Raw genomic sequence first — 22252 nt, 5'->3', positions numbered from 1 at the left:
TAACACAAACGTATTATAAGAATTTATGCTTTGTTAAGATTATGTGTTTTTCTCCTGCTGTCTACCACAAATTGTTCAGCGAGGACCGAACAGTACAAGACAAACTGAGTTTGTACAGCAGACATTTCTCCAAAAGTCTGTCTTCTACAGCACGCTTGTACATAGTAGTTTCCTTAACTGGGTCAAAAGTGGTCTCTCGAGAGCACAAAACTAGATGGTCGCACGATGAACACAGGCAATTTTAACCTGTCACTGTCAAACTCCATTCTTACTTTGTCAGCTTCAACAACATCTTTCTAGGCAGGTTCAGTGGAATTGGCTTTATTTGTGGAATTTAGCCACGCATTATTTCTCATTCATGTTTTTGTCTTTTTCTTAAAACTTTAACCCTTCGTCAGAACCATACACTGTATATAGGATGGATGGACAGACAGACACTTTATTATTAAGATTAACATATAGTGATATACATCCATAAAGTGCCCGCAGTCAACGAACATCACCCATTTGTTCGTGGATTTGCGGTTTTAAAGCCTTGACTTATTTTTTTTGCAACCAGAACTGACACAAGGGGGTGGAGCTATGTAGAACGCTGAATATGTTGTCACGTCATGAGCTAAAAGCACACGGTGAAGGGGTTAAAGTTCTTCAATACAATCAGACTTTTTGTTTTGTTTTTGCAACCTGAGGAGTCGCCCCCTTGAGGCCATTTGAAAGAATGCAGGTTTAAAGCATTTCCTCATGGAAGATTGATGGCACTAAACATGCTGTTTAGTCTCCATAAGACCAGTGATCCTTCAGCAAGAACACTTACTATCGAAACATGGATATGATTAATCGATTTCCCTTCTTAAAAATGCGAAGACGCTTCTTATCTGAAACATTGTACCTTTACAGGACGGACTGAACGTTTTACATTTATTATGAACGACTTTAAACGCAGAGAAAGTGTGTGTGAGAGGCAATAGTCTTATCTGTGGCTTCTACCAGAGCTTTAGGCTCATTATGTTAACTCAAACTACGAGTGCGGAGCTCAAAGTGGTGTCAGTGAGTGCTTGGACAAACATCCCTTTCACCCACTGTTGGTTCTTAAAAACACTTAGCCCATTTCAGTCCAAGTGTGCTCCTGAAACTCAAATGTTTTATCATGCAGTTCGAGGATAAATGCTCCACTTAAATGTTCCTTTTAGTGCACTTCTTCGTGAGCGTCCTTGTCTTTGTAAGATGGTGCAAAATGTTATCCCACCATCCAAATTCAGCTGATGAATATCTTTAAAAGACATTATTATTTGTATTTTTGTTGCAGTGTCAACCACCCGTCTTGCGTGGCAGAGATGAATATGCCATCCATTTATATAGACAGGAAAACAATCATAAAAGTAAATAGTAAGTGCTGAGAGCGGGGCAATGGAAGGCCTGGTTCCTCTCCGAGCGTCTGAGACATCATCTCCCATTACTTTGATGAAAATTGCACGCTGTCGGACCACAAGACCTGGCTCCGTCCCCGAGCCTGTTAAATATGAAGCAACTTCCACTCCAATACTGCTGATCTCTGCATTCTCACACTAATGAATCTTTCACCAGCAAGAAGAGTGTGTGTGTGTGTGTGTGTGTGTGTGTGTGTGTGTGTGTGGGGTGGGGGTGGGGGGCAAGGTCTGGGAGAGTCTTATCTGTGGCTTCTACCAGAGCTTAAGGCCCATTATGTTGAACTCAAACTGTGAGCGTGGAGCTCAAAGTGGTGTCAGTGAGTGCTTGAACAAACATCCTTCTCACCCACTTTGGCTTTCAAAAACACAACGGCGGATTTTCAGTCCGAGTGTGCTCGTGAAACTCCAATGTTTTATCATGCAGTTAGTAGATAAATACTTCCTCCTTATCCCTAAAAGCTTTGGAGCATTGTTACTTCCCCCCCACCCGCCGCCGCCGATCCAAAGATAATTAGCATATGATTAGTCGTGCATTTTTCAGAAATAACCTGCCTCGCTCACTGAATGGGTAAAGCCACGGATACCAGGATAAAGGACGCAATAATAACACTGCTGGGTGCTTCCGTTCTGTTGTTAATAAGCATAATGAGGAACGCCACGTGGTCATCAAAGAGCCACGTTCTTGACGTTTGCCTCCCTCGTCAGCGCATCGGTTACCTAACTCCACAGCTGCGGGCCGTTTGGCTCCTTCATGCACAGCGAGCGCTATTATTGTGTGCCGTTTTCTTTCTTTTGAAACTACTTAATTTGAGATAAACTTGGCAGTGATTTAAATGAGATTTGACCCACCTCCGCATGCTCGGGCATGGACAGATGGAGCCCCCCAGTGATCTTTACAGCGAGGGCGTACTCGGATTCATTAGAGAGCCCGTCAACGGGAGATAATGGAGCTAGCGGCGGCTCACGAGCGGAGTTTGTATGCTAATGAAGTGGAAAGTATAAATTCTCATTAGCATAAAAAAAAATACATATATCAACCCACACTAAGATGTTCCTTCACTTGTCTTTTCTTTTGAGCGATGATTATTTCCCCCCTATGTGTGCTTGAATTGATTGGGCTCACAGTAATGAAGGGAAGATAACGGGAAAAATAAAGTTTTATTAAGACGGGATCGTCCTGTTTGGAGTTTCTCTCAAGGTTTATTTTCAGGAAAATAAAAAGTGATGCGTTCCTTCTGCAGGCATTTCAGTTCTGCTCTTTTAAAGTCACATTTCGTTTGACTGAGTAAAATCTCGACACTTGACATCTAAAATTTCGAGCAAAACAAGAAGCAATATCTACACTGATTTACACTATATTTTTTGTTTTTACAAGGAATCCTTCTTCCAGTCACCTTTTTTTTATTTTTTTTACTCTTAAAAGGGATTAAATCCTGAGCCCTTAGCTGAGTCTACTGTGACCTTGACTTTGAGAGGCTCCAAACAAAGCCTGTGTCAGATTGAGTTAATCATTTCACAGAGAGCAGATTTTAAATCCAACATACCAGAACTCCCATAATGCCCTGAAAGTAATTGGGCTTTACCTCCAAAAGCAGCTTCAAGAAATAAAAAAAAATAAAAAAAATGGTATGAATGACTTGGACCGCGGCTCGAGTCAGACATGTTATTATTCTGAACAACCTCAAGAATTGTGTTTGCACAACTGCTATATTTGGTAGTAATTATTTCCCGGGCTATATTCCTCTCTGGAGAGTGATACTCGGTGCATCAGATTGACAAATAGTCACTTCAAAAAGGAGGTAATAATCGCCTGACACTTAAATTCTCATCGCAGACAGTACATTATGTGCGCTCTGATGTGTGGTGAGGTGGATATTTTGGCACTGAGCTGTATTCCATGATGTCACCGAGCTGGGAGTCACGGTGTGAAAGGAATTTCAATTGGAAGGTGTTTACGAGGAGAGGAGCGGGAAAAAAACGGCAGCAGCCCGCTTCATCTTATCTGGAAAGTCAGAAGGAAAATTATGCTCCACCATTACAGAGGCAAATCCACCTCGCCTTTCCATTTGAACTTAAACAAAAAACTAAATTTCGATGTTGTAGCTTAAACAGCTTAAGTTTAAACTGCGGTCACTGACAACCAGATTCTGTGAGGCAAAGGCAACACCTTTTCATTGCAGAACACCACAGGTGTAATTAATAAGATTGATGAGGGCTAGACTCCACTTAGCTCCACCTGTTCCACGGCGTTACTATTTTACATGCTGGCTCTCTGACATGGCCCGCGCTTAAACGGAATAGAGCCATCGTTAACGCCAGTGATTGCACCTGTGCTTTCCCCCAGCTCAGACAAGTCCAAAAAAAAAAAAAAAAGCCCCATTGATCATCTTTTAGCTGATATCAAGGGGATGTGGAAATTCATTTTGCCTTCATGCCAGCATTTGTTTATTCAAGGCCTCGGTAAATAAAGCTGTCTTGGAAATAATTAAACGTTCCGTCCTCGCAATCAACCGTGATTACTACAATGGCACGCACCCATAGCACAAAAGCGTGTGACTTTTTTTGATTGCAGCCACAGTAAATGTTCACTGCTGGCATTATTACATTGTTGGATAACGGCGTTGCTAGTTCATCTGTAATTGTAGCAGTAGCGTTTGAAATTTAATTTGAGATTTAGTTTTAATGTGTTCAACCAATAATACATCTCATAGACTAAACCACTTACTCTCAAAATATATATATATATATATATATATATATATATATATATATATATATATATATTGCACACGCAGTAAAGTCAGGTGAGTACTTTTCTTTTTTGAAAAACACTGTCAGCTATGTTTATTTTGTTTTCACCGTTTTCACTCTGCGCTGTTTGCCCCGTTAGCATCTAGCCATCGTCTCCACCGTCGCCATTTTGAGAGCTGTGTGGAGGCAATAGATGTGCTCTGAATTCCATAGCATCGTGACTTGTTCTCACCATTGCACGTCATGGTAAAATGACAACAAAAGATGATGATGATGTTTAGAAATGTTCGTAAAAATGTGCTGCCGAGGAAAAAATGACAAGATAGTAAAATAAAGAATCCCACATTGATTGATGTATTTACTAAAGCTCTTTGAAATATGTGCGAGGTTACAAGAAATAGAAAGGTACTTTTTGAACATGAATAAATGTGCATTTTGAACCATTTCATGAAAGAAAAAGCAGAATTGTAGAGATGTTAGACACAACACATTATTACCTATATCATAATTATTATGTATTTAAAAGTCCCATTTCTTCATGCTTATCAATATAAACACATTTCTTAAGTGTAGACGCTTATCTCTGTACATCGTTGCAGACGCCTCACAGTGAGACTGGGGCTTCAAGGACAGCAGGACCTCATCTGCAGACGTGGCGGGCTGAGCGCTATCGCTCGATCGATTCGTTAAATATTAGAAAAAGGCCCGTGTTCTTACAGTCTCCTTGATGCACATTCAATCGGATGGAAGCGAGTGGAATACTGAGTTACCTTGGCATGTGGCTGCTGAAAGGTGACTCTGGAGCTGTTGATGAGCGATGAGTATCTGAACAAGTGGGTGGGGAATCTGTGACTGCTGCCGGGCTGGTTGTGCAGGACGGCTGAGAAGCAGATGTGAACTGTGTCCTTCAGCGCCTTCAGCTGCGACTCCTGTCCCCAAACAAAGACACACACACACACACACACACACACACACACACACACACACACACACACACACACACACACACAGACAAGCAGATTCCTGAATCCCTCCGGACAATCTTCCCCACATCCGTCCACATGAGAAATTGGCTTAAGCGTTGCGGCCATTGGCCATGCTTTAAAGTGACTTCAGTGCAGCTAGCAGGCGTCGTTAGGCGAGACATGAAGCGGAACTCACCGGAGCAATAAAGAAAAGTAATGCTCAAAAGATCATTTACTTTCAATCAATAATAATAATGGACAGAATGATTGGTTAAATCATTTTTTTTTACCACAGTACTCCTGAGCTGAGCACCAGAACTACCTGTTTTACTAGGCAGCACTTTTCTCCACATGCATTTTTTTAATTCCTCTAACTTGCCTCCAGCGACAGTGTGTCAATAAGCATGTGTACAAATAGCATTATACCTCATGAAATATAGGTGTTACATGCTTTCAACCTGTCGAAGCGGAGCGTTTTGAAAACACATCCTCCGTAATGAGATCAGTTCCCATGAATATACCTTTATTCTCATGTATTTTCCATCTTTAAACTCAACTTATAACTGATTAAAACTGATTTTTTTAACATGTTTTAAATGAAGTCATAGACATTGCAGAGTTTAAATGGGTCAGATGAGAGCGATAACATTAGTTCGTCAAGTATACAACCTAAAATAAAGAAATATGACATAAGCATCATACTTATAGTTACTCACCTTATCCAGTGCAGTCTTCTCCAGCTCTTCCTTGGCAACAGTTAGCTTGTTCTCCAGGTCCATTAGCTGCTGCCCCTGTAGGAAGACGGGACTTTTTGAAGCAGCTCTGTTTGTTCTGGGCACACAAAGCATGTCTCCATCTCCACCGCCTCAACAACTCAGACCTACAGCGCAAAGGACTGAGCACTCTACCCCATGTCCACGGTATGCCTTAAGCACTCAATGAATCCCCCGTGTCTTTCAATGGGAGGGCAACGAGATTGCATGGACACATTATTACTATGAAAATAGCACTGAAGTGTTTTGTCCAATACTATTTATGGTATATTTTCAAGGAACACTGAAAAGTATGCGAGTATAAGGAAAACATCTATTCATTTTATTCACAGAAGACACGTTCAGTTTTTTAAGTGCACTCTAGAACCATCAAGGCCCCTAATGAGCAGAACATTGTAAAAATAGTTTAAACTGTGCAAAACCCCTCAAATAAGCTTTTTTAGTCGCCGTTTTCAGGAACATAGTGTATTACAATTTACATAGTTCTATTATATTATTATATTGTATTATTATAATCACTGTTGTAATGCAGTATAACGAGGATTACATGTTACTCTGAGTGGTTATTGTTTGTGTAACGTTCAGTGAAAAGAATACAATTAAAAGTGTATGCAAGAAAAAAAAACATATTTAATATTTATTATACTTCACTAACTTGAATTGCTAATGATTTCTAACCACATTGTAAGCAGTAATAATACATTGCAGTGTGCACATAATGCATTATACTGTGACATAGCTATTAATGTATACCTATTAATCCAAGTATTATGAAAATTGACCTTATAAAAATGTTTCAGAATGTGGTTTGAATAAAGCCTTATGATCATGCAGTGCTATACGCAGATTCTAAGTATGTTTAAAAGGCATTGTGGGTCTGGGCTCTGGACAGCGTCAAACAAACTTGTATTATAATAATACTAATTTGCATGCAGTCTTTGAACCATGCACTTTTGTTAGGTGTCTTTTACTGGCCTCTGCATGAGCTAACACTCTGAACCACCCAAGGTCAGATATCCCAACAAACAGCATCCACAATCTTCTCAGGGGAAAAAAAGTGTTTCGGAATTTCCGACATGGGGGAGAGACTGATTGATGTTTCCTGTAGAGTTTGAAAGACTTCTGGGGTTCCTCAGGGAGCTTTGTGGGAACTCGTGGCATGTTTTCCATTCATCTCATTTCATCCAGATTTCTGTCAGCAAAGTGGTCATTTTAAATGATGAACACGTCTGTCACTTCTACCACTCAATGGGGCAGCGGAAAGGATGTTTAAGTTCTCCAGGATCGGCGAGTCATGCAGTAACAGTCAAGGACAGGGAAACATTCACCACGATGGGTTTTGAAAGAAGGCAAAGAAATCAAATCTTTCTCTCAGAAGATTTTTTTTTTTAAATCCATTTTGCAGGGAGCTCAGGACAGAAAGTCATTTGTAGCTGTCGGGCTATGTGCTCGAGAGGGGATCCAAAGGTAATACAAGTTTTGGGGAACAGTACTTTAATCATCAACACAAAGGATTGCATATGATCTCATTGTGGCAAATGGCAAATGAAGCCGTAAGTATTCACTGATACATGTTTGGATTATTTTCAGGATAATGGGATCCTGAAGGTTACTTGCAAAAAAACAAAAACAGTCCAATTTCAAAGGGACTTGCAACATATTATTTGATATTTGCTATTACAGTACTGGCAGTGGAAGCCTGCCCTCATTCCCAAGGCATCAAATACCAATGTACCGGCATGCATCTTGACACTTGACTTCAACGCACTAGGCACCCTTTACGAGTAACGACAATGTAAATCCATCCGCCACATTAAAAAGACACTCAGAGTAAATGCTCCTGCAATGACCTAGTATTAGGACTGAAACCTTCCACAAAGGGCAGGAGGGACTTTCAACCAAGAGACTGACTCAAAATATAGTTGAGTTACTTTGGAGTTACGTTATTTTGCATACATGTTGCGTTAGGTTTACATTTTTACGTACTTAGTCAAGGGGTCTTGACCAAGCGTCATTATGTGGAGAGTTTGAATAAGAGTGCGTTGGCAGACAATATATTATGAGGTTATGATGCCTATTAGTCTGTAATTGGTTGCATGCAGTTGGTGAAAACGAAGGCCCCGCTGCCTACTTAGTACAACAGAGTTCAGCAAAGACGTGGAGACGATGCAGAATATTTCCTGAGGTAGAAACGTCTGTTGCAAAAATCTGATCAAATTCACGGCTTATTAAAAGGTTAGTTTTTTTTTACTAGTTACTAGTTCATTACTCTGTTATGATAGGATTAGTTAAACTAAATGTGCTCGTAATGTGGCAATACCTAACACTGCTTGCTGCTTGTCAATTTCAAAATGTGGGAAAACTGGTTGGTAAGGTACAAAGAAAGACGGATCATGGTGATGCCGACGATACTACTGATACAAAATGCAGCACTTCGAGCCGACCCATCCACCGCTTCTCCGGCCCTCACACTATATACTACGGCAATTGCTCTGAGCGTGTAATAAGGATGTGCGGGTGTGTTTTTTAAATTGGAGTTTGTTGCGAGCCCGGTGCATCGCATACAGACACTAAACAGTGCCTCCGGGCGTCGGTGTCAAGACGCGGAGGAGGCACCGACCGAGCTGTCGTATTCGACACACTGGAAGTGAGAATGGATGGCTTTAAGAAAGTGTAGAGTAATGAATAATAATGAGTCTAGGCTGCTCACAAGCACAGGGAAAACAAGTAGCCTGCTCTTCCTCTAAAGGTTCTCAAGACTTTGTGTTTGCGTGTGCACGCACGCGGATGCGCAGCATTATAGTTGTGAGCCATTACCGTCCATTACACAGAGCATCATCAGCGGGTAGTGCTATGAGAACTGCGGGCGCATGGCCATTGACCCAGAAATGCTGACTTTCAGGGCTAGTGCCTCCAAGTCTAATGCTCCGTACTTTTGTGCTGAATCCATTATAGAGGTGTGGGGTCAGTACGGTACTAGCCACTCTGCTAGACGAGGCATGCAGCTACATTACACCGTCAATTTTCTTTTCTTTTCTGTTATTTTTTCAATTATTTTTCTAAGTTGGAGGAGAAACAGCTTTAGGGGTAAATTTAAAAGTGGACCAAGGAAGTGAAGAAAATGTGAGAGCTTGAATGCGACTGCCAAAAAAAATTCGGTCTCATAGGGGAAAACGCGGCGGATGGCAGCGTTAGTTTCTCTGAAGTTTTTAATGTTTTGGCTGAGCAAGTGAAGGGGAACCTGCCTGTGTGTAGTGTTTACAGTCATGTGCAGGGACTGCAGAGTTTGGAATCACGGAGTTGGGTCTCTTTTTTAAGTTGTCCTCCAAATCAGAAGGACTATTCATGCAAATGAGCCCCTGAAGACAACATTGACAACAGTATAGCTCCTTTCTCAGGTACTGTCGGTGCATGTCTTCATGTTGTGAATCCTGAAACGTTCCCCTCCCGACTCGTCTCACACGGACACCTGGCCGGGACCCTCGACGTCACTTTATATTGCACTGGGCCGCCCAGCACGTCAAACTAGGAGGTCGCAGTAAACACAGTGGTAAATGTTGTGAATTCAAACAAGAACACTTGCTTGAGTTTAGGCAACACAATCTCTTAGTGAGGTTTAGGTTTAGGAAAGACATCATGGTTGGGTAAACACGTAACTTTGAAATCATTTGGAATATTTTATCTATAATAATTTCGAACAATGGTCTCCAGGTTGAAAATCCCTTGTTTGTTTGACCATGCGTGTGTTTTTTTTTGTGGTCTTAAACTATATAATCACACTCCCACAGCACGTTCTATGAGATATAATAAGGCCTTATGTGGGTATAAATTGTATTTTAAAAGCCTGTCGCGTTGGACACTAAAGAGCGCCTTGTGTGTTGGGATCAGACGCAGTAGGGCGCGACAAAGCGTTGGTATTTGACAACAATGAGAACAAATGGCAATGAGAACAGGCTGGTGACTCTGCATTATTGCATCTTGTCAAAACAGTACCCTTTTCTTTCTTTTTTTAATAGTTTCACAGGTTTGTCTTTTATGGCTGTACCTGTCAGTTTTAAGAAAGACTGAATTGTTCCCAAGATAAAATAATTATATATTTTTTTTACGTTTCTTTATTTCGTCTTGTGAGATTGTTCTGTCTTTGTTGTACTTCGACAACATGCTGCAAAATGCAGTTTGATGCGGTACAACAGCCGTCACAATCAATTTGACTGCTTTCCGGTCAAGGTGCCTTAACTGACATCCCCCCCATGAGAAACTGATGACATTTCCAGATCTGGAGTGACTCTTCTCCACTTTCTCCCTCGTCCCCCCTCCGGGATTTTGATCACAGCATATGCGGAATACATATGAGTTTTTCAGGACTTACAAGAAGGCTCAGTGGGGTCAGAGATGCATGATTCATTTCCATCTGACCTTTCCATCAAGGGGGGAAAAAAAGCAGACTGTCATCTCCCAAAGATGGCTGGTTTTAAAACAGAGAGTACGATACAATGAGCCTAATCCATCTGCACCTGCAAATCACCACGGAACATAATGTTCTGACGGTCCACATGAAATGTTTGGGGACATTGAGCAATAAGGTTGTGTTGTGTGGGTGACTGATGCAATTTAGAGACAACGATTTACGAGCGCTGACACCGAACAAACAAGTCCATGCATCCATCATTCAAGGGCTAGAAATAGAAAAGTAGCAGGACATCCAGGGACAGTGTGTTCAGACGTTGGGCTGGAAGCATAACATTCAGTCCGTGAGGACCGATTCCCATTCATTAATTTATGGCTGACACAAATTTAGGAAATGATGGGTTTAAAGGATCAAAACATACATTTAAGAAATGACATTGTTCGTGGCAGAAATGTCAACCCATATTTTAACGCTGCAAACAAGGCCCGAAAAGGTCAGTCAATGTTCCAGTAAATGCTAATAAATATTACCTCGTCGCAATTCAAGGGGCAGTGGAGTATGTGCGGGTACTTACAAAGGAAGTTTGATGAGGGGGAGACACATTTCTGATGCCCCATTAAAAAAACTTGAGCGGTAGTAATTTGAGACCTTTGCAAGTAAACCTCCAAAAGTTTGACAATCAGATGTCAGAGGCAAACAAAGACCCTCCCAATATTTGCAGGACCAACAAGGCATCGCTACCAACTGTAAAAATACCGCTGCTTGGTCAACTAACTCCAAAGCAACCTACGTAGTACAAAGAGCAAGATGGTGGACGGATAAAACAAATGTCAAGTTCACGTCAACCACTCTCTTTTCCTAAACCTAACTCGTTGGGTTTGTGGCCTGAACCTAACTTTCTGCAAACACAAAAGTTTATTTTGAAAAGAGTATCATATAGTTTGACGTTTATGAGCTCTGAACAAACTGGACAAGTTGTTTTTGTGAGAATGCGTTGGTTGGACACTACGGGTATCAATCACATCAAAATAAAACATTTTCAGCCATCTCAGAACATCTTTCCAAGGGGAGTAACCTCGCTGTGGGTCTTATCGTATTCCTACCACCATAATGCACGGTGCTCTTTGGAATGTAGCGATGCCATCTGTATTTGTGTCTTTTAGATTCCATTTCATGATCTAAGGCATAAATCTGTATAAGCTTCATCCACCGCGTACGTCTTATTTCGGCTTTACATGGATCTCATTGAAAGGGAATCAGCAGACAGGATGGCGGTGTGTGGATTAATCGCTGGCCAATTGGCTTGTCACACCGCTGACTGGGAGGGACTTTGTAATTGCGGACTGAAATAATTGGAGTACCTCCTGTGATGGGATCATACTTTTCAAGGTGGTCTGAAGTACCCGTTTACCCCTGGTCCGGAGCTACTGTAAAGACAGTCCCCCGCCCCTCCTTCAGTTTGAACTTACCTTAAAAATTAAATCCTTTTTCCCGTACCGCAGTTCTTTCAGTTGAGCCTGGATTTTTTTCGACTGCAAGGGGAAGATAAGAAAATAAGTGTTAGCTTATTCAAATAGCGAAATTGGTTTTAGATCACGTAGCAGGATTCTGCCAGCTGCAGCCTTTGTGAGTGTTCCCTGGGCAAAGCTCTGGCTTAAAGGAAGGCTCTACTGAGAGGAAGAAAATATCAAATCTCCCCTTCACTGAACTGTATAGTCCACACAATGATGCAGTCACGCACGGGCTTCTTGCCCACTATCTAAACCTGTATTCCCACTCCCACTACACACATTACTGCCACCATCACGTGCGCCTTCCTTGGCTACGACGGGCTCTCTCGCCCGCCAACGGTAAGCAACAGACACACACACACACAGAGCAGATCCTTACTGACGCGCCCCCCCCGAAACAGACACAGTGACCAGCTTTGCCTGACATTCACTCTGCCGCTCCACATCACTGGGCACATGGAGCACAGAGTGCTGTCTCCTCGATGGCTTGATACACAGCCGTCCATAGAGCATGAACACCGTGAGCCTCCACAGGACTCTGCAGCAGCTCAGGGAGCTTCTATGTGTCTTTGGTGAGGAGAGATTTTTTATAGTTTATTAATGTGAAACCATGCAGGACGATACGTGTGATTAATTTGGTATGCAAATAAAATGGCCTTGACTCCATTTGAACCTCAGTAAATTTAAATTTTTAAAGGGAAATATTGATCGCCAGTGCATTATATTTCAGTCATTATGAGGGTTTAATGGACCTTTTATATGAAACCTATTTACAGCCTATTTACTGTAAAGGTTGTTTTTCCCCCAATATATATATACATACATCTCTATATATCCTCGTCTGTATCTAGGTGTAGGTGACTTTCTATCCATGCTTTAATTTTGTGCATGAACAAACATAAAAGTGGAAACTTTCCCCCAAAAGTCCCAGAAATCACCCCAAAAATGTCCTGCTTGGTTTTGGTCAAATAGTCGGTGTATTGATTACAAAAAACTAAATGTGCAATGTTGCAATCAGAATACTTTATTGATTTTGGTTCCCTCCGGTTCCGGTTCAAACATTGCTCTGTCAGCACTGTTGTTGTTTGCGCTGTTAGGGTCGCCATGTTGAGAGCTGTGTGGAGACAATCCCTCAATTGTAGATTCTTTATAAACAGAAGAAAAGCTTCAGCTTCACCAACGAGACAACAACGAAGGAATCACAAACAAAGAGGTAAGGATTAGCTCCCTCATCTGCTGTAATGGTTAAATGACAGCCGACAGAAGAAGAGAGTGCATTTCCTGGAAACTCGCCTAAAATTTGCACTACATTTGGAAGGAAACATGACTCGTATCTCTTTTTTACTACCCACCATATCTGTCTTATCCATCTCTTTTTATCGATCTGCCGTCTATCTCTCTCTTTCTAGTCCACTGTCTATCTCTATAAACCTCCCACGCTTCCTTCCTATCTATCTCTGTACTTCCTTGACACAGGCAGTACAAATGTGACATCTAGGTCTAATCTTTCACCAACGCACAAGAAGCACGACGCTGAGGGACAAACTCACTTCAAAGGGTTTTGTGTACTTGACAAGGCACCTGCGCCTTTTTTTCCTCAATTTTATGAGCCTTTATCTTGTTATTCCTCTTCCCAGGGTGCTTCCATGTCCCAAGACACCCATCTCATGTCATGTGTAACTGGATTCAAAAATTGCATCCCGGGGCCCCTCATGAAATAAATTGTAAATAAACACAGAGCTAACTTTCAAACTCCCAGCTCACAGAGGGCGAGCCATATATTGGATTTGCAATCGTTAAGTTAAGTTTTTCCGTGGCCCGGGTCGTAACATGAGATGCTAACGAATTAATTTTATTTGTTCGGTTAAGTGGAGCTTTTGGAGATATTCCCTGGGAATGGGATGAGTCATATTAAAAAGGCTACAGAACCGCACGCTGCAGAGTGTTGACTGCTAAATGCAAATATCTGAATCTCTAAATGTGCTGAGCTGTCATACTTTCCAAAGCGTTGCTCTATTATTTACTCCGAATAAATCATGTGAGCCGTCTCCTTGGCCCAAGAGAATCACAGCAGCATCTCCGCCTTGTTGTTCCCGATGGTTCGAATCCTGCATTGCAAACAGTTGCAAGCAAAACCAAATACAGCAACACGGTATTTCATAAGCTCGGTAGCTTATGGGTTAACAGCTTTCCATAACTTTTACAAAAATATTCAAGCGATGCATCGTTGTGAGTCATCGTCCTTGTGAGAGTGATGAAAAAAAAAACTGTCAAATTCCTGCAGTCTATCCCAAGGACAGACGTGTCCATGTGTGTGCAAGCAGAGAGGAAGCCACATTCTGTGGGGATTTAGTCTTTTGAGATTATAATATATCAGGGAGGATGTTTTGGGGATTTATTCACTCTTGTTTAGTGTCAGTTCTTCTGGACTTAAACTCTGCTAACTCACAGTGTTGTGCCGCCATGTCATATTATATATATATATATATATATATATATATATATATATATTTATATTTATATATATATTTTTATATATATATATATATATATATATATATATTTATATATATATTATGCACAACTTTCTTGGATTCATCTTTGGTCCATTTAGTGGCTGAAAGTTGGCAACCAGTGGATTATTCACACATTCAGCAGACATACATTAGCATTCAATTGCAGTCATGTTTGTGTCGACCTTTCAAAAAAGTCCAATATTCATTCTTCTTTTAGCGCCTAAGAAAAAATATCTGTCTCTTTAGCTGCTAAATGCGGCACTGTGTTAACCAGCTAGGCGCTAATTCTGTCCGTCTATTGATGGTGGACGGGTCCAGAGACTGAGGCACAAGGACAGCATGAATATCCTTAGCCATTGTTAAATAATGGAAATCAATGTTTTTAATCTGAAAGCAGCGAAAAATCAAAATCAATACATCTTTACTTCATTTCTTCCCCCTTATATTACCACATTTCCGCTTCTCCAAATAACACAGCTACATGCTTATTTTCATCTTAAAGCTGAAGCCGCCCCCATCCAGTTCTGCAGATCCTCTAACGTATGGCAGTACAGGCTCTAAGCGTTTCTTATTATCCAAGTTCAGATAGCCTACAGTATATATGACACACTGTCTGAGCGCATCTTGAATTGGAAACATAGAGATGATAAAAAAAGATAATCAAGCCGAGACAGGCAGAGTTCGGTTTTGTCACGAAGCGAAATTTCGCAGGTAGATGAGAAACCGTCACAACTGTGATATGAATATGTCTCCATAAGTCGTCAGAGCACTGAGGCCTTTCTAATGTTTCTATTCATCCTTTGTCGACGCTGTCAACGCTTCATGTCAGGGTCGACAACTAGCAATTGACTTGCATTGTTTCTGACAAACATTGTTTATTTTTGGGCAAAGAACAGCTCTGGTTGTGTGTGTGCCGTCTGTACCGTAACTCAGTGCACGGTAAAATCCTTCCTCGCGAGAGACAGGCGACGTGACACCAGAGGGTGTAGTTTATTTCAATCATTTCAGTCAGAGTAATCTCATTTATTGGATATGGATAGTGAATGACGTAGAGAGTAGTAATACATTTTTCCTATTTAAGGGAACTGCCCTGTGCTCATGACTTGTTGTATTTCAGGGCGCATCATGTCCCTCACACGATGATTTGTGTGATATCTCACGAAAAGGTTTTTCCTAATTTATTTGTGCGCTTTCTCTGATGAATGGCCAGCATTTGTTAAATCTGCTCGGTACAATAATGCAGTCTTTGTTATATATATAAAAACAAATTAATTAGGTTTAGCAAACAACAATACTTGGATTGATTTAGGAAAAGAGTCGTAGGTGCTATTTTAGAACTGTTGTCATGTGAAAAAAAGTCAATGTCTTGGGTTAAAATGACTTTTTGGAAGTTGCGTTGCTACAGTGCTGAAGTTATGTGACATATAATTCAACCTTTGGGTTTCAATAACGAGTATTGAAGCCTTACATTCAATTTGATTTGAAATTACAGTGCATTACTTTTTGTAGGTATAGCTACGAACAGTGTTTGACACATTATCAAAGTCGACAAAATACAACATTCATACTGTGTATTTTTGCATCATATTACGAATGACGTGACTTATATGTCATCTCTTTGCTGCTTCCTGTTTGGACAGCAGATGAAATGATAAAGAACACATGAATAATTGATGCAAACTGCAAGAGACATAAAAGGACAAGGGCCGACACAGCGACCCAAATGTGGTAACGCATCGTTCCCACACCTAATCTTATCATCTCCGATAGGTTTACTGTTAACATAAATAATGCAGTGAGCAACAAGTCGATTTATCTGCCTGTACAATGTTGAAAAATAAGGAAAATAGCTCAGAAACACGATAACATCTGAGATTCATATATTAGAATTGGACCTATCGCCTGTATGCAATTTTCTACTCATTTTAGATATGTATTAGTGCAAGAATAAAACCAGTTGACATGTAATTTGAGCGCAGAACATACTGTAGCAACCCCCTTTTCTCTCTCACACGCACACACACATCCAAAGTGTATTAATAAATACATAATAATAAATAAATATTGGATGCTTCGTTAACAAAGACTATGTGATCTGCTTGAATTATAACTCGATGATAATGGCATGCGGCTCCATTTAAAAATACCCTGCAGAATGAATCACACGAGGCCATTCAACTTGAAATCCGTCATTACAGGAAATCCTTCCAAAATCCAGTGGCTTTTTATTTGACCTACACACGGTTCAGGTTACGAGATGTTTTCAATAAATCCTGTCGCAAGAATGAAACACGATTCCAGTGATAACTGTGTCTAGTGCTGGAATGGTGGAAGCGTATAAACGACAATCCTTCATCCAAATTATGAGCAGCAAAACCATAAATTTGACAGAATAAGAAACGTGATGAATTCGCTCCAGATTAAATGGAATCCCATAATGCCACACGCTCTCCCACACTGAAAGTCGTTAACCTCAACTTTGACTCTTTTTCTTTCTGTTTTCAGATTGTTTTCCCCTTGAGGACATCGTCGTCCGGTTCAGAAAGGTCGGCATGCCATTCCTTTCCCAGTGATTTGGATTTAGAGCAAAACAATAACCAGATATGGCAGTGGCTTCACCAGTAGTTTATAGGGGGTGCTGGTTTTGGGAAGAGCTCATGATTGGTGGAGTGAACAAAGACCCAGCTGAGGCTGCCAGCGAGTCCCCTGACTGAACTCCACTAAGCTCGTGCTACACTTTTCCTGATGACCTACTCCCGTCTATGCGGTCATGTTTGAACGTTGGCACTGTCTTTCCGTGCTGTTTGAGATTCAGAACAGAAATTGCCACGGACAAGTGCTTCCATCCATCCTACCATATGCAATATCTGTGGATTTGCAGAAAGGAACCATTCTTAATCACTTGAAATAATTTTAGTGCAACAACCCTGAATTATCTTTAACGAAGCAGTGGCAGATGGAGCAGTGGCAGTCAATGCACAGACGCTAATGGTTACGAACAACGCAAATTTCCACCGGGCGGCGCGAATGACGTGCTGCGAAAGAAAATTAGCGTTGAGATGCTGCGCCCGTCATCACTGCAGTCCTGCCGTTGCCGAATCAAACTGGCTACTGGTTGGCTGTCATTCAGAAGCAGTTCCTGGAGCTGTGTGTGCCTACAGATAATATTATAAACCCAGACACGATGGCGTTTGATGTTCCGACGATTGTGGAATTTTCACAACAAGTATAAAGCAGAACTAGTGGTTATTTCAATGGTGGATGGCGGAAATAGTAACTGTTTTTACGGAGATAAGCCATGGAGATAAACCACGCCCCCTTTCCGCCGCGAAAAAGCAAATTACTCAAATTAACCACATAAAGTCGAGCGAGTAAACTCACGCGAAAAAGCGTTGCGAAAAAGTGTGAACGTAGCATTAAGCCTCACTAAGAAGGTTATTAGGCCAAATGATAGGCATAATTCGTATTATATAGCAGCACAATAATAATAATTAAATTATTTAAACATGGACATAATGGTATTTGTATATAATGTAGTTGAACATATTATATTATCTAACATTCCTTTACCAGAGCTGAAACAATCGATTAGAAATACCACAGAAAATGAATCTAACTATCTCATTGAATTATTTGCCTTTTCTTTTTCAAAAACACCAACCCAGTCTGAGCCATCAATCCTAATTTGCCACTTCCTAGATCAGGAAACTAGTCTTTGAGGACGATGAACATCACAAGTCAAGAGCATAAAAATATAATTTGGCGGATAATTATTTTCTTTAAAATAGCCCATTTGTTCAGGACGCCGGGAATCATTCTCACCCAAGTTATACACCTTACAGTCAGTGAATAAAACCGGAGCGGCTCAGGCATATTAGTGTCACAGCAACCGTACAACTTCCTTTACAGTCTTGTTAACAAGCAATTTTGTGTTTTTTTTAGCTGAGCAGTTTTCACCACACAACACAGATTAAGTCCACAGAGCCTGATCCTCCACCTCACACAGCGAGCGGAGCACAAGTTGAAGCAGCTTTCTAAAAGATGATTACCGCACCAAATTAAATGTATTCTAATATATAAACGCGGGGATTCCCAAAGCCAATTTTCACAAAATGAGAGCGCAAATCACAACTAAAGGAAAGCGGCTGCTTACTCATACAAAGTCTTGAAATGTATTATGTGCAACAAAAGGAGCTTACACTTAGAGAGTTTATCCAAGGCCAGCTAAAAATGATCTGGCCTAATCTCAGTACTTGGACATGGCTTCAAAGCTCTGTTTTAAGATTCAAAGATGAAGAGGAAGTCGTAATTGAAACAATCCTTGGAGCACAAAGAGAGAATTTCCAGACAACAACTAAGAAAAGTTTCAGGGGAAACATGTTCTTCAACTTTTATTATTTGGGATGGACATATAGAGCAGTGAACAATAGATCAATAAAAAACCCTCTCCCGTAGTGTTTCCATACAGAGTAGACCTAGTAATGTCGAGCCCATAAACAGGAGTTATGTTTGAGTAAGCATATCTTACTCCTTCACCATGAGACACACTTGCGACGGAATATTGTTTGCAATTACCTGCACTGGCGGTGATTGTTTTGCAGCTTTAGTATCCATCTCTTCCTGGAACTCCACAGTCATTACAGTGTGATTACAGGTCCAGTCTTTAACTGCTCCCTTTTAAAAGATAAAGAACTTTCCAGATTGAAAGTAGGGGCATGTGAAAACGTTCCTCTCACTGATTTACTTTGTTTTTATAGCCTCCCAAGGGAATTGAAGTCAGTGACCTCCAGTGATCTACCTGTGTTCCAGGAAATCCCGCTAGCTATTTGTTCCCTAAGGACACATTGGAACACATTATCATCTACAAGCACAAAGCCAACAGTTGTATCACCACTTGGATCATTCCCTTTGCTGTGGCCAGGAATATTCTGGCTCTGCGTCGGATGACCGACAACTTCAATCAGGACCTCTTCACGGTCTTTCCAAACCTTTTTCTGAAGCTCTATAATCAGGCATCGCTGCATTGTCGAAATGTGCCATCATCATCTCAGAGTTTGAATATGTGATGATGGCTCGGATAAAATAAGCTCATTGAAATATTAGGAATATTCATCCGGAGAATTCGTAGAAGAAAGGAAGCCTGTAATTTTCAACACCAATTGCCAGTGTCTCAACAGGAACTCATGAATGACCTCAGTATTGGAGCAGACTTCACAGTCGATGAAAAGGCTCTTCAACATCAAAAGCTTCCAAACACTGAATTCTCTTTGTGGAACTTTTGGCTCCAGTTTGCGTGTAAATTTAGTCCATCATTTCTGATGCTGATGATGTTAGACCAAGAGCATTATGGGAAAGAACTGACTGTTCACATCCAGATTTTTTATGATAATCAAAATTGTGTCATGTGTAATAGATGTTTTTGATGCCTCGAGTTTGTCATTTTGGTCATTGCCGTCTTGGTTCTTTGCAACCAGAAGGAACACCAAAGGGCAAAGCTAAGTACAACTAAACTCTGAATAAGATATTTTAGGCAACCAAAAAGGTTATATTTGATGTTTTGTGAAGTTAAAATACGCTGTGAAAGGGTTAAAGTTGTTTGACGGACCACTCGCAGACCGGATAAAGCCTTGGTAGCGACGTGTCAATGAAAAGGTAGCTTATCGTCTATTTTATTCTAAATGGGACCTTTATTTACTAAATGCACATCATGCTCTATGAAAGAAGACTTACAATGTTTACTGAGGTCATAAATCAAGTGAGAAGTAGGATAATTTTCAAATAGACTTCTATACAATCACATTTCTCAATGCAACCATAGGAGTCGCCCCCTGATGGCCATTAGGAAGAATACAAGTTTAAGGCTTTATTAATTACTTTAGTAATCTAAGGGCACTTTTTTTTTTTAGGGTACAGATTACTAATTGAATTCCTTAACATCACCTGTAAATGCAAGCTAATAAAAAATGTCATTCAAAAACCTTGTTAATATTTTTCCCGTAGCATTGACCAAGCCTCACCTGCCTTAGAGGAGGTCCGGCCCAGGGTCTTTGTAAAGAATAGTCTCCATCTAAACAAGGTGGCCATCGATAAACCTGTCTACGTCACCACACTAAAGTTATTCCTCATACGGTCTCCTGGATTCAGGAAATGCTTTGGAATAACCAACTGCACAACTGCATAACTATTGAGCCCACGATTACACAGCAGCAGCTGCACTCACTTGGGCATGTCACCACGACGCCCGCAGGACCCGCTGCCTTGTGAGATCCTGCATGCCTAAATTACAGCACGGCCATTGGTCAGCAAGAAGGCAAAAGAAGCAGTTCAAAGCTCAGCTTAAGGCTTCAATATGTGAACCTGGTTGACGACCGTAACAACCGGCAGCAGAGAGGAAGTAGAAAAAGAGGGAAAAGAAGGTGACAGCAAAAATGACACAGGCAAAATGTACTCGAAGCAGCTCTCACTACAACCTGAGTTCCTGAGATTGCTCTGTGCAGCCATCAAAGAGCTCAGTGTCGGAGACAAGTTGTTCCACGATTCCCTGGACAGCCAAAACCAAGCAAGTTTGTGGGTTAGTTTGTGCTTGAGAGCGACAGGAATTAGTGGATCTTTTTGTGAAAGAGTTTCCTCATCACAGTTAAATGAATGATCCAAAAGGATGGATGAAGAGACACCATTTGCTTAGTTATCATTTTAATCGTGTTAACATTTCTTGCTTACACGAGAACTAAATGAATCTGCTATATTTTACCGTGAATCCCACCTATTCCATGAACACGGAAGTAGCTGGAGCTGAGAAGTAATAGCGTATGTGATTAAACAGAGTGTACTAATTGGAAATCCTTACCTCTTCAGCATAGGCGTCACAACGCTTGTGTCCCGAAAGTAGTTTCGTTTTCAAGCTCTTGTTCTGAAAAAGAGAATAGAAAGAGGTGACGCCATTGGTGTGTGTGTGCCCTGTGTTCTGCACTCCATGCTCCCTTTAGATCGTTGCTGCTTCATAAAAGAAGTCCTATTTATTCAGTAGGCTTCCGTTTCTCAAGCGGGGCAGTTGGCTGTTGAGGATCTCTGACGGCAAGTGCTTGGTTGGTTCTCGATTTCAAGCCAGACTTCAAGAGCAGTCGGAAGTGCCCTGTCTGAAGATCTGAAAGTGCACTTGGGCTCCCAGGCAACTAAAAGGTCAGCGTTGTATCTCAGGGCAAAGACCCCCCACTGAACTTTAAACACGATCAGTGAAGCCTTAAAATCATTTGACGGACAGCCAGTGGAAAGATGCCAAAGTAAGGGCCAAAAGGTCTTGTTGTTTGGTGCCAACTATATCCTTTTTATGTATATTCATGTAAATGAATATTTTTTTAGACAGTACAAGAGACACCACACAGTGCAATGCAGTACATTACTATCCTCCCATGGATTTGCAAAACAATTCTCTCTGCCAGAGGTAGTGCTGGGTCCCTGATAAGATCTCCAAGACGCGTCCATGCTTATTGTGTATGTGGGATACTCTCACACTGACAGGGTAAGACAGACAAACAAGACAAATACATAAACAGCTACAAACACAATGCTATAGGGATGCAGCTACGAGTTTAAATAATTACAGCCTTGCGGTTGTATGCCTCCGCCAACCAGTAATTTTGGACTTTACATCAATTTAATTCAATCTGGTTTTACTGGCATGAGAACAACAGAAAAACTTGAAATTGTCCTGTTTGGCACACAAATCCTTGAGTTATGACCAAACATGTAGAAATTCTCTCAAGGCGATCCTCCGATATTGCGTTCACAAGAATGGATGTGACTTCACAGTGACCTTGACCTTTTGATCATCATAATTTAATCAGTTCATCCTTAAGTGCAGGTGGACATTTGTAACAACTTAAATAAATTCCCTCCAGGTG

At 41.0% G+C, this 22252-nt stretch overlaps 1 protein-coding gene across 1 annotated transcript in view; it reads right to left on the bottom strand.

Annotated features, from left to right (window-relative positions):
- Positions 1-22252, bottom strand: part of luzp2 (leucine zipper protein 2) — a gene marked incomplete at both ends in the record, with an annotated part of 146715 nt that overhangs the window by 12083 nt on the left and 112380 nt on the right. Inside the window, 4 exons of the mRNA XM_079216500.1 lie at positions 4949-5107; positions 5860-5934; positions 11794-11856; positions 21199-21261. Coding sequence (XP_079072626.1) covers positions 4949-5107; positions 5860-5934; positions 11794-11856; positions 21199-21261 — 360 coding nt within the window. The remainder of the gene's footprint in view (positions 1-4948; positions 5108-5859; positions 5935-11793; positions 11857-21198; positions 21262-22252) is intronic.

Source organism: Taurulus bubalis (genome assembly GCF_910589615.1).
Source record: "Taurulus bubalis genome assembly, chromosome: 4".
Lineage (NCBI taxonomy): Eukaryota > Metazoa > Chordata > Actinopteri > Perciformes > Cottidae > Taurulus > Taurulus bubalis.
This window is presented reverse-complemented; position numbering and strand designations above follow the sequence as displayed.